General features: G+C 36.9%; 1 protein-coding gene across 6 annotated transcripts in view; it reads left to right on the top strand.

Annotated features, from left to right (window-relative positions):
- Positions 1-19,611, top strand: part of CSRNP3 (cysteine and serine rich nuclear protein 3) — a 203,361-nt gene that overhangs the window by 99,782 nt on the left and 83,968 nt on the right. For 2 of the 6 annotated variants that reach the window (XM_006065133.4, XM_006065135.4), the window contains one exon: positions 17,287-17,457. In XM_006065133.4, coding sequence (XP_006065195.1) covers positions 17,287-17,457 — 171 coding nt within the window. Of the gene's footprint in view, positions 1-405; positions 683-15,375; positions 16,351-16,431; positions 16,735-16,823; positions 17,458-19,611 lie in introns of those variants that run through there. The other 4 variants (XM_006065134.4, XM_044934474.2, XM_044934469.2 and 1 more) reach the window with 4 other exon arrangements.

Raw genomic sequence — 19,611 nt, 5'->3', positions numbered from 1 at the left:
TACTCAATGCCTGTAAGATGCTGTTTAAACCACAACAAAAAGAAATATCCTATGTTCCTGATTATGCGTGCACTGTGCCTTCCAAGGGGGGAAAAATAGCTATGTTTCAAAAACAAGAGGAGTTAATGAAAATTTTAAATTGGCCTTCCACATGTATTTAAATGAAGTATTTGACTATTTGGGTTTCCTTGGTTACCATAGTCGCTGCTGACAGCTTCTTTTTGGTGGGGAAGGGGAAAGCAGGACTCTAAAACAAAGAGTTAAAAACACTTATACATTAATAGACAAGGGGGGCTGGGGGTGGGGCTGTGATGCGGGCAGCCCGGCGCAGTCGGTGCCCACCCCCTATCGCGGATTCCAGTTCTCTGGGTGATTCAGGTATTCTGGCAGAACTGCAGTTCCACAATTCCTTACCCAGCATTCCGTTTCAGCTGCTGGAGGGCTGCCCGAGCCTTATGCAAATGAGACCAGCTCCGAGGCTTTGACTGCAGAAGCGAGAGGAGGGGGGGGCAGAAGGGAGTTCAAAGGTCACAGGGCTGGTGGAAAGCTGGATCAGTTGCCCGAAAAAAATGCACTGGGCTCCTCTGCAGCAGTGTTTTGCAGCAGTTACATGAAGTGTGCTTTATGTCTCAGAGTGAAGATCTTACAGCGTCTGTGCCGTAGTCGTTTAAAGTGCACGCAGGTACGGTGACAGATTTCGTGATGCGCCTGATTTTATTTCTATAAAAGACACCGATGAGGATTGACTATTTTAATTTATTGTAGAAATCGGCAGGGTGTTCTCGATTTTCAGCTTCCCTTAACTAGTTTATTAAATCTTCTTAATGTTGTCTCAATTTGAAACGTGGGTGTTTTGTTCCAATGGAATAATATCATGAGAGAAAAAAATTGGATTGAGGATTCTAAATAATTCCATTTTGGAGAAAGTTTTTGATTGCAGGGAGGTATCTGGGTTGAAACATCTAGTTGAATGTCAAGACTTTAAAGTTTTAGAGGATTTTCACATTTTTAAGAATTTTGTTTTAAATAAGAACCTAAGATTCTTGTGAGATATCTGGAACTAAATAATGGAGTTCTTTTGTTCATAACCCACATGATACCATAAGGACAGTTTCAATAAGTTATATTTTCATTTCCTTTTAAGAGAGGGTTCATTTTGGAGAGTCTTCATTCTGTATTTCATTACTAAACATGTTATCAAAGAAATAATTTCTTATTTGGGGGTTGCATCCTTTAAATACTTTAATTTTCATAATTGTTATTAATTTTCTTTGGAACTTTTTAGATAATGCTATTTTGAACTCAACATGTTCAGCTTCCTATGACTTTTCCTTTCAGTTAAGTCTGGATTGTGAAGTGAACCTCATAAATGTCACAGGCAGGGAAAAAGTCTTTTTCCATGGACTAAATTTCACACTTTCGTAAAATGTGTGATTACATCATAGTAAAGTCTGATCTGAACCAAACAAATGTGTCCTCACTTTTATTGTTCATATTGCTTTTTTATTTAAAAAGCATATTTTTAAGTAAACTTAATTAAAGCAGCATGATCAGACTATGTCATTAAAATTTTCAAATATATCAATTCAGCAGTTACAATGCTGATGGGGAAAAATGTTACTGTAATTTGCATCAGATATTTATATGTTTACATTATAGTTATATGTGTATGAAAATAAGTTGGAAAGATGAAGAGGCAAAATAATGTTTTGTCGTGAAATTGCTTTATGCTTTCATATTTGCCTAAGATATTTTGAGTGAGTTTTATGAACCTTACCTACAAAGAGCTAGCACATGTTTAGATAATTACTTTCTTTTGCATTAAAAAGGGGGGGTATTAATTTTATTATAATGATTATCAAGATTTGGTAGTTTGGCACTAATATCTGTTATTTTAAAATGGGGTACGGGGAGCATGGAGGGCAGACCAAAACAAGAGAATGGCCATTTAAAACAGTGAAGGACAAGTATTTTAAATATTTATGAAATCACTTCATAGTAGTCATTTAGGGCCAGATTCTCATCCTTTATCTCTCTGTGGGGACATTCTGACATTTATCTAGGATCCTGAGATTAAATTAGGAAAAGATACTCATATTTTGTATGAGTTTTGTAAAAGCAAATAAACTGCCATTTTCTTCTAAACTCTCATTTGTAACTTTCAGTAATGACTGCAGCTTAAGAGGGTATATTTTAAGTCAATCGCTCCTTTTTATGTTGAATGGAAAATGCTGTCCTTTGGTCCAAAGAATATATTTGGTTACTTTTGTTTTATATATAGGTATATAATTGTTTTGAAATACATATTTACATATATTTTATATATTTATATGTTATATATAATATATATGATATATATATATATATTATCTATGTATGCATACATACTACATGCATACATGTATTTCAAACATCCAAATAAAGTCTTTCTTACAGTCAACTATATTTTATCCAACAATTTTGAAAAGCAAACCTCTTTACTTTTAGCTCAGGTCATGCCCAGAGTTTATACCTACCAACCCCTCTACATGTGTTACAGGCAGGGCACAGGGAAGAGGAAAGAACTAGGTTTAAAGTTCATTTAGCCTGTCCAGTACTATTAACTTTGTAAATGCAACTGCTACTACCCGTTAGCACATTCTGAATATAGAAATAAAAACAGTGCGGGCAAAGAAGGAGCGCCTGTGAAGATTCTTGTAGAAAATGTGGTAATAGACAAATGTGAAATAAAGAGAATTGTTGTGCTTTCGTGAGCCACGAGAGAGCTATATATGTCCTGCAGCAAATTTATGGCTTTGAATATCCTGGAGAATTTATGTCTCTATGCAAATTTACTCAAAACTTTGAAGTCTTTTTTGCATTTGCTTGAACCATACAGCTTCCATACAAATCTCAGCAGCAGGTACCTAGTAAGTTCATGGTCTGGATACTTAAATGCATATAGAAAAATGCATTTCTATAAATGCAAATGAAATTAAATTTAGAAAGTTAGTAAATAGAGTAATGTAAAAACAAATCATTGAAGGACATATACTTAGTGTACTTTAAGAGGTGGTATTATATCAGACTTCAAAGAAATCTTTAAGGATTTTTCAAAAATTAATTTCCTGCTTTCTGATTACCAATCTGTCTTTGTCATCATTTGAAACTAGAGACCATATTGTAAGCTTGGAAAAGATTTTAGGGCAAACATGTCGTCCTCAGTCTAGCAGGATGGAACATAATCTAAAATCTACAAATAACTGTTGTCGTCTCAAAATTGTGTGTGTAGGTTTTAGGTTGTATTATCAATATATGTGTCCTCCTGAACTTCTGGTGCCTATGAAAAAGAAAGAAGAATAAAATTACAACATATAGATGGAAAATGTTCAAAATAATTGAGTATTCAAAACAATCACATTTTTTCATCTTAACCTGGCATTTCTTAGGAAACAAAGCAAATGATTGCATTTTTATTGCCTATTCTAAAATGTAAATAGACTTGTATTAATTTTGTTGAAGAGTATAAGGATAATAAAATTGTAAGATGGTTTTAAAGGTCTTATTTTTATTCCATATTATTAGACAGATGGCAACATTATAGTAATACTTTGTCTAGGACAGTTGGAAAGTAATCTACTAAATTAACCAATTTTCCAAATATGTAAAGTTTATAACTTAAATGGCCAGTTTTTCTTTAATGGTTATTGGTTTCATGGAAGTAAGATATGATACATATCATTCTGCTTTGTTGAGCAAAGTGAAAATCAGTTTAGGTCCTTCTTTATGGCATAAGAATCATTATTTCCACCATTACACTGACTTATAGCAAATGATAACACTGTTCCTCAACTGTGTACCCCAATACTAAATAGTGTTAGTTGCTCAGTCATGTCCAACTCTTTGCGACCCCACAGACTGTAGCCCACCAGGTTCCTCTGTCCATGGGATTCTTCAGGCAAGAATACTGGAGTGGGTTGCCATTCCCTTCTCCAGAGGATCTTCCCAACACAGGGATTGCACCCGGGTCTCCTGCATTGTAGGCACATTCTTTACCATCTGAGCTACAGGAAAGTCTAGTACTAAATAGTGTTGCTATTATACACTTTTTAGCATATAGCTTTATATACTTTCTATATACTTTATGTGCCTTTTATATTTTACTCTTTCTTTTCTCCTGTTAATATTTATTATTTTAGTAATTAATAATTACTCCTTATCTGACAGTAATTAAAAATGAAGTATATGTACTTTATTTCACATTAAATTCTATATAGCTTAGACTTTGGTGGGCAAAGTGGGGAGAGGTGAACATCCCTCTACACTACCCCATGTGCTGACCTTCTGACACATGCAGATATGTAGTATACTGAGCATAGAAACATAGAATTTGTCTTCGTTTTTCTTACATTTAGGATATTTAAAATCATGTTGGAACTCCAGATAAATGAGAAATTGATTTTTGTTGCTACAATGAGAATCTGTCATACTAAACACCAACAGGGATTTGAAATTACCTTTTCTAATAGGGAAATGAGGAATTTCTAACAGGTATACCAAAGAAAACACACAGACCAATTATCTTGGTGGCATTTGACTAAACACTGGTGCATATATCTATTCTTACCAATTTCAGGAGTTGTGGTCTATTTCATTCTTAAATCCTGGGACTTTTAGGTACACCACCTTCTACCACCATGCTAATTATTACTCAGGCAATCTCTCATCTCCATGTAAGCTTATGAATGCACATATTAATTTAGAAATGCATTATTTAGTCATTTGTGTGTGTGCATGCATGTATACATGTATGTACAACTAATATTCCCCCCAATCATATACAAGAAAAGTAAGACAACAGAACCATCAATCCCTATGTCTTCAAAATTCACTAGTACAGTGTATATGTTAAGATACATACAGTGGTTAATATCATACCCGTTAATAGATGGTCTCTTACATTCCGAAGAAATGTTGCTTCTCATTCTGTAAGAATTAGAATAGTCCAAAGTACTGGGGAAAAGTTCTATACTGGGGAAAAGTTCTATATCATGGTCTTCTTTTGCCCACTAGCATTTAAAAATGCCTGAGAACTACTTTAACAAGCCTGGGTAATTTCTCTAATACAACAAAACATTGTAAATCTAGGGGAATTCATGAACAACTGAAAAATCAGGAAAATATTGTATATTGTTTTCTTGATAAGTAAGTGCTTTTATTATGTAGTTTTAAAGAGTGTGAGTTCACACTATATTGTGGAGCGTGAAAAGACTGAATAGTATGGTGTTTGGGAGTTTACCTTTAAGTTCCAACCCTGGCATCACTTCTAAAGCATGGTCTGCCATTTACAATCCATGTGGTCCTGGACAGAGTACTTGAAAACTGTAAGCCTCATCTTCATTTGCAAAGTGGAGATAATTGTATCCACATCAAAGAGATTTTATGAAAACAAAATGGCATGATAAATGCCTGGCATAGAATATGAGCATTATAAGTGGTAACTATAGAAATAGCATATTAAAAAGCAGAGACATTACTTTGCCAACAAAGGTCCGTCTAGTCAAGGCTATGGTTTTTCCAGTGGTCATATATGGATGTGAGAGTTGGACTGTGAAGAAAGCTGAGTGCCGAAGAATTGATACTTTTGAACTGTGGTGTTGGAGAAGACTCTTGAGAGCCCCTTGGACTGCAAGGAGGTCCAACCAGTCCATCCTAAAGAAGATCAGTCCTGGGTATTCATTGGAAGGACTGATGCTGAAGCTGAAACTCCACTACTTTGGCCACCTCATGCAAAGAGTTGGCTCATTGGAAAAGACCCTGATGCTGGGAGGGATTGGGGGCAGGAGGAAAAGGGGACGACAGAGGATGAGATGGTTGGATGGCATCACCGACTCAATGGACAGGGAGGCCTGGAGTGCTGCGATTCATGGTGTCTCAAAGAGTCGGACACGACTGAGCGACTGAACTGAACTGAACTGATAGTGATAAATTAGTAATATTTTTCAGCCTACAGGAGTTGGTTCTCTGGTCCTCATATGACAAGTTCAGCTTAAGTCTATAGTTACAACACTCTTGATAAGATTTCAATGGATGAGAAAAAGACATGTTTTCCAAAGATAGAAACCCACTAGGAGTTTCTTAGAGGTCATACCTAGGAAGTACTGAGCAGTTGATACCTTATATTCAGATGGGACAAGTAGAGGTGGCAGCCACCATAGTTATCAAATTCAAAATATGTGGTTTCATAGTCCTACCAACTGGAAGTATAATAGCCACAGAATCCTCACATATGTGGTAATATATGTTTATTTTTTTAATTCTCTTGTTTTATATCCTTTGTTACTTTAAAATTTTTCATTTTTAAGGCTTTGCTCTACTATTTTTTTCTTTTCCATGTTGACTTTGTACAATTAAGGCATTAGTTGTTCATTTTCCACCCAAAGTTCCTGGTTTATCCATAGACTATGTGTTGCAGGAATGGGGACTTCTTTCAGGGCCTGAAACTGGGCTCTTGTCTAACACTTGGAAATGAATTGTCCAAGGAGACACATGTGCTGACAAAGCAAGAGATTTTATTGGGAAAGGGCACCCGGGCAGAGAGCAGTAGGGTAAGGGAACCAAGGAGAACAGCTCTGCCACATGTCTCGCAGTCTCGGGTTTTATGGTAATGGGATTCCTTTCCGGGTTGTCTTTAGCCAGTCATTCTGATTCAGAGTCCTTCCTGGTGGTACACGCCTTGCTCAGCCAAAATGGATGCCAGAGAGAAGGATTCTGGGAGGAGGTCGGATACGTGGTGTTTCCTTTTGACCTTTCCCGAACTCCTCCAGTTGGTGGTGGCTTATTAGTTCCGTGTTCCTTACCAGGACCTCCTCTCGTAAAACAACTCATGCAAATGGTTACTATGGTGTCTGGCCAGGGTGGGCTGTTTCCGTCAGTGTCCTTCCCCTAACATATGCACCTTTCAATTATAGAGGGAGCATGGCTCATGTTCTGTGCCCAAGAAACATTTGCTGATCCAATGCTGTTGTAGAGCAGGATTCCAGTTTTGCCTCATGACTTAAAAGCGCTAATTTGTTCAAATCACAAAAAAAATATTCATGGACTCACTGCTGTTTTAAACTTCCTCTGTATCAGAATGAAGTCTAGAAATACTGCATCAATTGATTTAGCCACAAGGGTTTTCAAAAGAAATCTAGAAGAAACTTACAAATTATTTTAACAGTAGCATACCTAGAAGTGCTCTGTGATGACTATACATGAATACCAAGTGTTAGATAAATTGGTGGTGGGAGGTGGGGGATATCATGATTCTGCTTTTGTGAAACTAGTTTGAATGATGAAACTTTTCTCAGTAGTGGGTTTCCAAGTTTTAAGATTGTTTGAGCTCTGTGTGATTTATTTCTATTGTGAAATGATTTTAATTTATGCCAGGAGAACCTTCTCTGAGACTTGAAAATTCAGGTATTTAATCTTACTCTCTAAATTATTTTTACTAATTGCTGCTTCATGCAATGTCAGCTGCAGGTTGAATAACTATTTACTATCTGCCTTCGATAGTAAGAAAAATCTATATCTTGCCTCAGGTAGTGATCATTTTAAAGAACATGTAAAGTGCTTTTTCTACTTATTCTAATTTTTCAAATCTTCTTAATTTTTTTTTTTTTTTTTGCACGGTATCTTTGGCAGGATCCCAGTGCTTAGATGGGTATGGTCCTGAAGTTTGATCATATTTATTATGATGTCCACTTTAGGGTACTTTACAAGGAAGTGTTTTTAAAAGATCTTTCACTTCAGTCTATTCCCATGATTCTTCTGAAGGAAAAGGATGTCATATCTCTCAAATATCTTTTGATCTATGCTGACTACTCTACTATTTAGTCAGAACATTTCTAAATGACTGAAGAGAAACTTCTTAAGTGCTCAGGAGAAAAAAATGTTAACTTCCAGTGCTGCAGTAATAGTTCTAAATTCTTTCACATTTGTGTGGTCCTTTGTTTCCCCCTAATGTGGGAAGCCTTGCCAGTCATCCAAGAAATTAGACTAAGTCTTAACAGAAGCACATAAAATAAATTTTTCATTGGTACTTTTGTCATTGGGGTAGGAAAAATGGGCTTACAACAGGCACTTGATCAGTTTTCAACAGTTTTAAAAGCCTTATCATGTTCCTGGTTGGGTCTCTCTGCTCTTGCTAACTGAAAGTGCATCCTGAAAGTTAACTTTAGGGAACAACTTTGGCTTTCTGTCCACATGTATTCTATTATTTGGTGTTGCCAAATAACAACTAATGAACGACGTTTTTAGGGTTACGAAGCATTGAAAACCAAGTTCTGGCTATCTTATATGGACACTAATCCCAATGACAGGTAGTGTGGAAAGCTTATTGGGGTTCTATAGAACCCGTTTAGCATTAGTAAGTGGAGTAGCCTTCCATTCCTTTGCCAGTAGGGCATGCATCAGTTTAGACACTGCAGTTTGCACACAATGAGGCAGGACAGTACTGAGTTAGAGGCGTCCACCTTTGTGGAGGCCAAGCTTTTATCATTTACTCCTTGGTTGTGGGGACTGTACTGCATCAGAGCCTGTTCTTACTAGGTATGCCCTGCCCCTTATTTTTATAGAAGTGGAAACTGAGACCCAGAGGAGGTAATCCTCTTACCTAAAATTAGGCCACTTGTTAGTAGCTGATCCAGGATTAGGTTCCAAATTGATGACCATTCATTTACTGAACAGGCACTGGAATACATATTCAGTCCAGGAAGAACCTTACAGTCAAGTATGTGAAACAGTCAGGTGAACTAGTCATTCTGATGCAGTATAGTAAATACTACTCAGTGCATCAACCAGGTGCTGTGCTGTGAATTTAGGGAGGTCATTAGACCCAGTGTGATGCTGGTCAGGAAATATTTTTCAGAGAAAGTCTGGCTCAGGTCTCCTGGACCAATGACCTAGATCTCTGAAACCACAGTTTCCTTTGCTAAAACTACCCTGCAGGTTTTGGGAAAAGATTACAGAGGATAGGTGCAAAGTGTCTGGCCCATAATAGATATTCATCAAATGGTGACTGGCATTATTATAAAAGGAATGAGGCAGTCTAAACTACATCTTAGGAAAGACAGACACTGTTTAGAAAGGAACCCTTGAAATCAGTAAGGAATGTCCACAGGAGATGTAGTTCACTCTTTGGCACCTATGGCAGAAGAAGCTAGGGGAGAAAGAACCTTGCCTTAGGAGAGGGATGACCCTAGTGTAAAAGGAACAGGAGGCAACAGATGCTCAGACTTCTAGAATACTTTAAACTAATGTGTTCACAATCAATTATTCTTTCAAGTTCTGGATGTCCACCAAAGCTGAGGAAATGGCGTTAAGTCACTAGAGCAGAAGTTTTTAACCAGGAAATCCATGGATAAATGGCATATGCACGTGTGCACTTGTTTCAGGGGCAAGCATTCATTTCTTTAATTAAATTCTCAAACTGCAAATCATCAAGCTACAGAATTGTCGAAATTCAAAATATATAAAGTAACTCAGACCTTTAACTCAAGGTCACAGGTAACTCTGGCATAAGGAATTCATACATAATTGGGGAACCCTCCAATTGTTTCTCCAACAAAAATATTCATTAGACAAGAGCACTCCCAGCATTTTTGGCTTAAGCAGACACCTGGACAAGAGAAATGTATTTGGCTAACTTGCACTCCTTGAATTGGCAAACCACCAGTATCATTTTTCACATTGGTGGTGCCCCATGGAAACACCTTGCAGGATTTTACCTTGTGAATTCATTGCCAAATCCCTATCTTCTTGGCAGCAGCTATGTTAATTTCTTGCCAAATGGGTTAAGGCAGAAATGGCCTAGTATGGTGGAAGAGGATATCCCCCCTTTTTAAAACGAAATGCATAAGCATTCTGAGACCGTTTGGCATGGTGTGGTCAAGGCATCAAAGTCTGATGCCAATTTCTTAAGATAATAATTATCTTATTTAGTAGCAACTTCAGCCAATAGTCAGTATTTGATTCATGTAACAGTGTAAGGGCAGTAGCAGTGTGAATGTCAGGGCAGAACAAAGATTACTCAAATTCATGGTATAAAAAACTGAGGATGAAAAAGATTTTGATTTAAACTAACTCATTTAAAATTGTATCTTGATGGGCTTTCTGGTGGCTCAGTGGTAAAGAATCCACCTGCAATGTTGGAGACCCAGGTTTGATCCCTGGGTTGGAAAGATACCCTAGAGGAGGGCATGGCAACCCACTCCAGGATTCTTGCCTGGAGAATCCCGTGGACAGAAGAGCCTGGTGGGCTATAGTCCATGGGGTCACAAACAGTCAGACACGACTGAGTGACTAAGCACGCATGCAATTAGGAACACCTCTTGATAACTAATGATATCCCACCAGAAAATACTCAGTAAGATATTTTCAGACAAGCCCTCTTTTCTTAAGTACTGGAATAAAACCTGCACACCATCAATTGAGCAACTGTCTTCATCCTCTCTCTGGCCCTGTAGACAATCTAGTTGATAAAGTGTGACATTGTGAATAATCTTGGTTTTGCCAGCTAAGCTTTTCCCACCTGCTATCACAGGAGAGCCGTACAGCAGTATTTTCATCAACCTGTTTGCAGTGCTTCTCATCTCATCATTTGAATTTGGTGAAGCAACCAGAGGAAACATCAAAATTGCTTTCCATTCTGCATAACAGGAAAGGAGAATAAGCTGCTTTTTCTGTGCAACTGAATCCTGACACTAGTGGTCCCTGGGCTCTGGGCCCATTGCTGACCGAAGTGAACAGCCTTAGCTTATCAGAGTTGTTGGGAAAGAACTTGAGTATGGTTTCTTCACTTTTTGTGCTTGCTGGAAGAATTTGATGAGGATGTAAAGTAAATTATTTTCTTCTTTGATAAACCAGGAAGAAATGTCCTTCATGTCAGGTTGCAATGCAAGCTAACATGCTCCTTTGATTTATGCCACATCACCAAGGCAGAAGGGTCTTTGTTAATGACCTTTGCGGTTAAAGGTTACTCTCATTTTGATTAACGACAAAACTAGCAAGCAACCAATGCAAAGGATACACCCAGGTAAAACTGAGCAGAGGGGCTCTAGACACACCTCTTTGTTCCTGAGAGAGGACCATGTATAGCTCTTGGTCTAAGTAGCCTCCATGGAATTAAGGACCTGCAGGTCAAGTGAACCATCAGCCTAGGGAAGAAACAGCATCTCACTGAAAATATCTCCCCATTTCAATATAAAGAAATTCTTGCCATGCCAGAATTACTTCCTTTTAAATGCATTTTTTCCAGCATCAGTGATAGGGCACACTTGCCCTTAACTTATTAACTATCTCCCACCCCCCTCATCTTTTTTTCAGTTGTTTGATGAACTTGTGATTTACCCTAATGACCTTACATGTTTCATTTACTGGGTTTTGTCTGATTGGTAAAGGACAGGAATTCATATGCGGTAGTTCGTTAGTGAAGTGAAGTGAAGTGAAAGTTCCTCAGTCGTGTCCAACTCTTTGCGACCCCATACAGTCCATGGAATTTTCCAGGCCAGAATACCAGAGTCGGTAGCCGTTCCCTTCTTCAGGGGATCTTCCTAACGCAGGGATCGAACCCAGGTCTCCTACATCGTAAGCAGATTCTTTACCAGCTGAGATATAAGGGAAGCCCAACAGTACTGGAGTGAGTAGCCTGTCCCTTTTCCAGCAGATCTTCCTGACCCAGTAATCAAATCAGGGTCTCCTGCATTGCAGGTGGATTCTTCGCCAACTGAACTATCAGGGACACCCCAGTTCCAGTCGGTAGGTGGCATCTTTTATGTAGATGTTTTCTTGATTTCATAGTCATTCTGCTTTTTCACCAAGAGCCAAGAGCACCAGTTAGGGTTGTCAGAAGAAAAGCAGGATGCCCAGTTAAATTTAAATTTCAGATGAGCAACAAATAATAGGTAAATTTATATCTCAAATGTTATTTTTTTTAATCTAAAATTCAAATGTAACTGGGTATCCTTTATTTTAATTTGCTAAATCTTGCAACTCTAAAATGAATCTTCTCCAAATCAAAGAACTTGCTGTACAGAACTAAGAGACTGATGATGCTCTTAAGCCATATTTTCTGTGGCCATTTCCTTATAATACATAGCAAAACATTAAAAATAGGGACAGACTGTCATAAGAAAAAAGGATTAAACATAAGATGAATATAAATGAGATAGTAAGAACTCAGTGAGTTACCTAGAAAAGCTATGAAATTTTTAGTCTGTTGAAAGAGAGGAACATGAACAGGATTCCAACATAAATACCAAATAAATTCCAACATAAATACCCAAAATTTAGCTTCAATCATTCTTCCCAAGGCATTAAAATGTACAGTTTTATCCAATGTCTTACTTATTTTCACCCTCCAGCCTTCTGGTTTCTGACATTTTTTCCAGAAATACATTAAATAAAATAATTGTACTTATAATCATAGAAAATCTGGTGTAGTTTATCAGTATCTTTTTGAGTAGAGATGGAGACATTTCTACTTTTCAACTACTTTTTCTTTAAATGTGTCCAGAGGCTTCTCACATCTAATACAAATATGAAATAAATAGTATATGTTAATTAAGAATAACATATATCCAAGATTATAAGATGTTTTTTAGAATTTTAAAGTTGAATTTGGCAATAGAAAGGGCACTTTAGTGTAGGGAAAAAGGAATCCCAAACCAAGAGGCTGGCCAAGTGATGAATTCATGGACTATATTAATAAACGAAAAAATTAGATAAATCAGTGCTAGACAAGGAGAGACTATTGACTTTGAAATGCGGTGAGCTTATTGAAGCCTCTGGGTGAGGTTCTTTGTAGTGATACCTAATTGGGTGGCTCCTTGCCCATTGGCCCTGTAGTATAATGGTCACAGGACTGACACCTGACCCAAAGTGGGCTAAAGGTTGCTCATGCCTTGGAACATTAGGCTTAAACTGTGAGACACAGAAGTTGCTAGACTTAAACCCGGTAACAGTGGTGCTGTTAAAAAAAAAAAAAACAACACCAAAAAAACTCATCAAGGAATTTCTACAGCCGTAATCTAGAAGCTGTCCTTATTCCTGCTGTTCCTCAATTTTGCATTTCAGCTGTATCTTAGATTGCATCAACTAGTTCAGTATTTTTCCAACAGATGTCTTTGTGCTTAAGTTAGCTAGAATTGGCTTTTGGGTTGCTTGCAAGCAAAAAGAAATTGTATGACGTTTTGAGGTCAATTTCATCTCATTTTGATTCTCATCTAATCAAATATGCCAGATATTTTGTTAGGAGAGATAGAATGGTGAATGAGATGAACATGATTCTGCTTTATGGAGCTTTTAGTCTATCAGAGAAAATAGACACTGACAACATAATTAAACTATGGAAATGGAAGAGTTTCATTCATTCATCATACAAATATTTACTGAGCCCCTATTAGATATAAAGCATTGTTCTAGATGCTTGGAACATCTGTAGAGAAAACAAATATTCCCACTTTTGTATCTTCCAGCAGGGGATGAAAAATAATCAATAAACCTAAAAGTACATAAATAAATAATATAGATTTAGGAGGTGGTAAGTGCTATGGGAAAAGAAATTAAAAAGGAGATTGCAAGAAATCATGCATACATCAAAGGGCTTAGAGTCCAGAGAGAAAAGACAGGTTGGAGAAAGTGATTTATTATTAGAGCTGAAATACTGGCAACAAGGCCAAATGGTCCAAAAAGGTGAAGTTAACCACAGTATGTTGTTAAAGACTTTATAAGCCGTTTTGAAGATTTTGAACTTTATCCTAAGGCAATCCAAAGCCACTTAAGAGTTTTAAGCTATGGACATGATCACATTTACATTTTAAATTTATCGTTCTGCCTCCAACCTGGAAAACCCATTGAAGGCTAACAGTGGTGGATGAGAGAGAATAATTAGGAGGTGGTTGTCCTAGTCCAAGTGAGAAATGGTGATACCATTGATTAACATGTGTTTCTTGAATTGGAAAATGGTAGCTGTATTTAAATGGCTGTTAACGAGACAAATTTTCAGCTTATCATATTTAGAGTAAATTAATGCCTGTCCAGGTTTATGTTCTGTTCTTCGAGCTTTGATGCTGTTTACCAATTTGAAATGTTGACCACTTTTTCACTGGCTTCATACCTTCCAAGTTTAATTATGTCTCATCTTTAGGAAGAAAATATATGACAAGTTAAGGAGCTGTGCAGCCACAGGACAAGCATTGATTCTGCTCACCTGCGTTTATACCTAGCTACCTACATATGGTTGCCCTCAAATTCTGAGAGAAACAATACAGGGTACAAGCAAACCAAGTATATACAACTCCTCTATTAACAGACCTTCCCTTTAAATTCTTGTATTCTTTTCTTCCTAGTGAGATAGTGTAGATGATGTAGGAGAAAACCACATGCTCCTTTTACCATTCCACTATTAGGTCTTGATTAAGGTTTATCTGCTGGTAAGCAATAGGTCATTTAGCCCTCATAATTTGTTATAACATCTTGTTACACTCAAATAATATTTTTTAAAGGCTGTGAAACTAGACAGGTGTTATGCTTGGTTGCTGCACAAGCAGTTTAGCACTTAACCAGTTTCATTGGTATGAATGAAGTTATAAAGTTATAAAGTGTAAGTCACTCTTTGTGACCCCATGGACTGTGGCCCACTAGACTCCTCTGTCCAGGGAGTTCACCAGGCAAGAATACTGGAGTGGGTTGCCATGCCCTTCTCCAGGGGATCTTCCTGACTCAGGGATCGAACCCTGAAACACATATTAATCAAGGGTATCACCATTTCTCACTTGGACTAGGACAACCACCTGCTAATTATTCTCTCCCATCCACTACTGTTTGCTTTCAATGGGTCTCCTGCATTGCAGGCCGATTCTTTATCATCTGAGCCACCAGGGAAGCCCAAAGTTAAAGTTATACCCACCTGTAATTATTTGAATGTTTAATTTTCAGCATAGATACTAGTCCCATCTTAAGCAGTCAGTTCCTTTTTTCCTTTGACCTGGGAAGAGCTTAGGCTCTTTCAGTCCCAAAGATGTAGACAAAAATTGCAGTCAGCCTTCAACTCCACTGCTTCAGGTCTTGCCAGTACAAATGTAACAACAATGGGAAAAGAGATTTTTGAATTCTCTTAGCATCCCTCCAAAAATTTCCCCTCTCATGCTTGAGGAAGTGAGAAAGGAAGAGAAGAGTGCCAAGTACCACGTTTTGCCATGCTGGAATGTAGTTTCCTTTGGGCCAATTGGGTGTTCTTGATTGTCAAGAAATCTGCCTTTCTTAAGGAAGTTGGGGGAGATCAGATGGTTAAGTGGCACTTAAGGACATGGTTTTTAAGTGTTACCATTGTAATATCTTATTTTAAAATGTACTTTTTAAACATGGGTTTCCATCTTGTATTACTTTGTGTCTTGGTCTCTCTCCCTCATGAATTACTTTGCATCTTGTTTGAAGTGAACAGTTTTCAAATTTATATCCTATCCTACTTTTATTTCAGGAACTTTACTTAAAATATCTTTTTCCCCCTCCACCCTGCTCAGATATGCATGAACATTATATGCATTTCATACTCTTTAAGACAGAGAAAATAATAAGCCAATCTGAATAGTGGTAAAAGAAGAGTCAGAGTAGAGATTTTATTCTCAAAAGAGTGGACAGAGCAGTATCTTCGTATTGCTATCAGTTATCTATTGTTAATATAAGTCATGAAAAGACATAAATTAGTAAAACAAGGCAATAGAACATGAATTTGGAGGTATTCTCAATTCCATGCAGCCCAGCATAGTGAATGCTTGCTTCTTGGGAGCAGGTAACACATTCTACTCCTATTTGTATCCCCTTACTCCACCGAAGGAGTCAAGCATATGCCTACTGGTTACTAAACACATGAATAGATGAGTAGAGTAAATTGAAATTAATGATACTTAAGAGACATCTAATACTGTCCTTAACTTTACTAGAAGTCACACCAGTGATGGACGCAGAAGATTTTATTGGGAATTGAGTGCTGAGTTATATAACTCTCTGGGGCTGGTGTGTGGCCACACTCAAGGAAGGAGCTACTGGAGAACAGACTAGAAATTAGGCAAATGGCCCTCAATTTGAGTATGTGTCAGAATCACCTGGAGGGCTTCGGAGAGCAGTGTCCTAGGCCCTAACCTCCAAGGGAGTTTCTGATTCAGTAGATCCGGAATGAGGCTTTAGAGTTTGCATTAGTTAGGGTTTGCATTTCTGAGATTTCCCCCTTAGGTGGTTCTGATGCTGCTAATCTAAATAGAATTTGAAAAGCTGGCCCAGCTCTGGGGATCTGGTCAGGCTGTGCGCTGTGTGATTTGCATAGAGAAGGAGGTAATTACAGCAATTTCTGAAGCCAGTACCTAGATAATGTAACAAAGAACTTAAATGGGAGTTAAAAATCAGCTGACATAAATAAGATGGAAGATAGAATGAATGGAATCAACCTAGTAATACCTTCAGCTTAGTTAATTTAATTTAGCAATGTTAGACCATCCACCTATATCTGAGCTAATATGTAGATAAGTTATTCCTGAAATATGTTTACATTGGCAGAAAGTTTATGCCCTTGTGCATATGTCAAGATAAATGATGAAGATGGAGAGAGGGCAGCTCAAGGAGAGAAGACACATCATTCAGCCTAGAGAAAGAATTTAGGAGAGACTACCTCCACTTCCCACTCTTCACTCTTCCCACCCAATTAGTGCTATATCCCTGGTAAATATCCTTAGGAGGTTTCTGAAACTGTGGCGACAGCTTCAGCAACCAGGTATCATGTGGAAGCGTTTCACTTTATTGTAATAGTTAAGCGGAAACTACCTAAATTTAGACCTGATTGCATATGCTTCGTTGTGCTCAGCTAATTGGGTTTCTTGCATTTTAAAACTTGAGTATGAAGTTTTTGCATACTTATCCTTGTTCCTTCCAGTAATCGTTTAGGACTTTGGGGAACATTAACATTTATCTTTGTTACAGAATTTTACAGACTTAAGTGGATTTTCTCAACTTGCCAACAAAAAGGAATAGAGGTAGTGCATTAAAATGAAATATGTCTAAAAAATTGTTACATTTTGGTAAGCAAATGGTCAGATGCTCATATTTAATCTAATTTCATTTCTGAAAATATTTTTTAAAAAACTGCTTAGTGATCCTTTCAAGGGAAAACTCAGCTCATGTATAAAAAGCCATATAAAAATGACTCCAGAGACCTTGGCTGCACATCCAGTGGTCAAATATTTCAATGCTCCGCTGCTCCCGTTCCTGTTACAGGTACATGTGACAGCGCTGCAGCGATGAGTGGAATTTTAAAGAGGAAGTTTGAAGAAGTTGACGGCTCCTCGCCCTGCTCCTCTGTGCGGGAATCAGATGATGAAGTTTCCAGCAGTGAAAGCGCTGACAGTGGGGACAGTGTCAATCCATCCACTTCTAATCATTTTCCCCGTGAGTACAAAAGCCATGGCTGAGACAGATGGTTTGGTTCTACAGTGAAAACAATTGTATCATTGTGGTGACTTTTTAACTGTTATTACTAATTTTGTTTTGCTTGTGCAATTGAACTAAAAGCAAGACATGATTAAGGAAAAATGAAAGATTTTTGAGGCATCAGTGGATTCCTTTGTTTAGTGGATTATTTGATAGTGTTAACCAACAGATTCAATGAAAAATGACTTTTTATTATTATTACTTTTCAAAGGAAATGCCCTACTCTGGCAGTAGATGCGGAAAGACATGTCTAGGCACAAAAAATGTATCCTCATCATAGCTGAAATGATACTCTAGGAGAAAAAAAAAAAAAAAACATGGAGAAGATGTATTTGGGAGTGGAAAGTCTGGGCTCACTGAGAAAGTGCATAGCCAACCATGATTTAAGAGATTAAACAGCAGCAAAACTCTCCCAAATGTGCAAGTACTGTTTATACCTCTTTCTACACATCCCTTTATTCTCTTATCCTTACGAATAATATTTAAAGCCCACAAAATAAAAAAGCTGTATTCTTTCTCTTTTTCCACTGCACTGTAGCATCACACCTTCCTGTCAGGCAAGGTACTGTGAGGTTTGAAGGACTGACAAGAGAATTGCATAAGGTAATACAATCTACAGGCTAAATGAAACTATTACTAGCTAAATAATCTTGAGTTTATGTTTCCCATAGGAAGCTTTTAACATATCGTGATATGATGACAAATAACTAATATTAGTTTTTTATTTTTCAGTTAAGTAGCTGATTTTATTAATATGTCATTACATAATGTAGAATTTATTTTGGCAATGTGACTACCGAGAAAACCAAGAGAATTAATCATATTTTTAAGAGTTAATAAGGAGCTCAATAAAACTATTGAACATGAGACACATATACTAAAATCAACAGCATTCCTTTAAGCAAGCAAAATTCATAGAAAATAGAATGAGATGACATCTACAATTATTATAACAAAAATGTCATCAAATATTCAGGGACAAAGTAATTGTGTGATGTAGGTTGATCTTCAGATATATTTACAAATGTCATGATAGTGTGAAATGAGCTTGTGTTTTGATTTTAAAGATGTATGTTACGTGTTTGACCTTAATATTAACAGTGATAATAACAACAACATCATCATCTAAGATGGTTTTGTGAAGATCAAAGAGCTAGTGAGATAATACACATGAAAGAACTTTGTAAAATGTCAAGTACTGAGCACATGTTATATTAAAATTTATTCTCATAGCTCACATTTATTGGGTACATGCTGTGATCCAATAGCTTTATAGACATTATTCCTACCCTTTACAGCCATCCTGGAAGAACCACTACCTTCGGTTTACAGAGGAAATAACTGAGGCTCAAAGAGGCTAAATATCTTGCCCAAGATCACATAGGATTTAAGACTAGACACACATATATACATGTGTGTGTATATATACATATATATCTCTCTCTCTCCATATATTTATGTGTCCCATCCCATAGTCTTCACCTTTTCTATTATCTCATTCTGCCCTTTTATTATATAATATTGGACATATCTTTATAATGCGATTTATTGTGAGTTAGAAAAGTACTTGAATTAATGAAGAGACAGGTTATACTTCTGGATATAAAGGTAAATCTATTAAATCTTTCCACATTAATTTGTGGATATAAAAGTATAATCTTTATAAAACCCTCAACTAGACTTTCTTAGAGGTGATGGAATAATAAAATCTATTTGGAAAAATAAGCTAATGAGAATAAAGGGATATTTTTAAAAAGAAGCCATAAATCTTGAAAAGCTACCCCAGATATCAAATAATCATAGAAAATTATATAGTTTAACATTTTTGGTACTGTATTAGATCTAGGAAAATAGAGAAAATCTCAACGTAGTATAGATAAGAATTATATATTATATATACATATGTTATATGAATAGAGCATTATAAAACAATGTGAGAGGGAGGAAGTATTTAATTAATGATTTTGGTATTAGAGTTTGAAATAGAAAAATTCAGAAATCCATTTCACAACTTATACCAAAATACATTTCAGATGGAGTAAGTAGACAAAGATTTTTAAAATTCATATCATGGGGGAAATTACATATTTGCTAAATGTTTGGTAGGATTGT

This window comes from Bubalus bubalis, chromosome 2 (genome assembly GCF_019923935.1).
Source record: "Bubalus bubalis isolate 160015118507 breed Murrah chromosome 2, NDDB_SH_1, whole genome shotgun sequence".
Lineage (NCBI taxonomy): Eukaryota > Metazoa > Chordata > Mammalia > Artiodactyla > Bovidae > Bubalus > Bubalus bubalis.
This window is presented reverse-complemented; position numbering and strand designations above follow the sequence as displayed.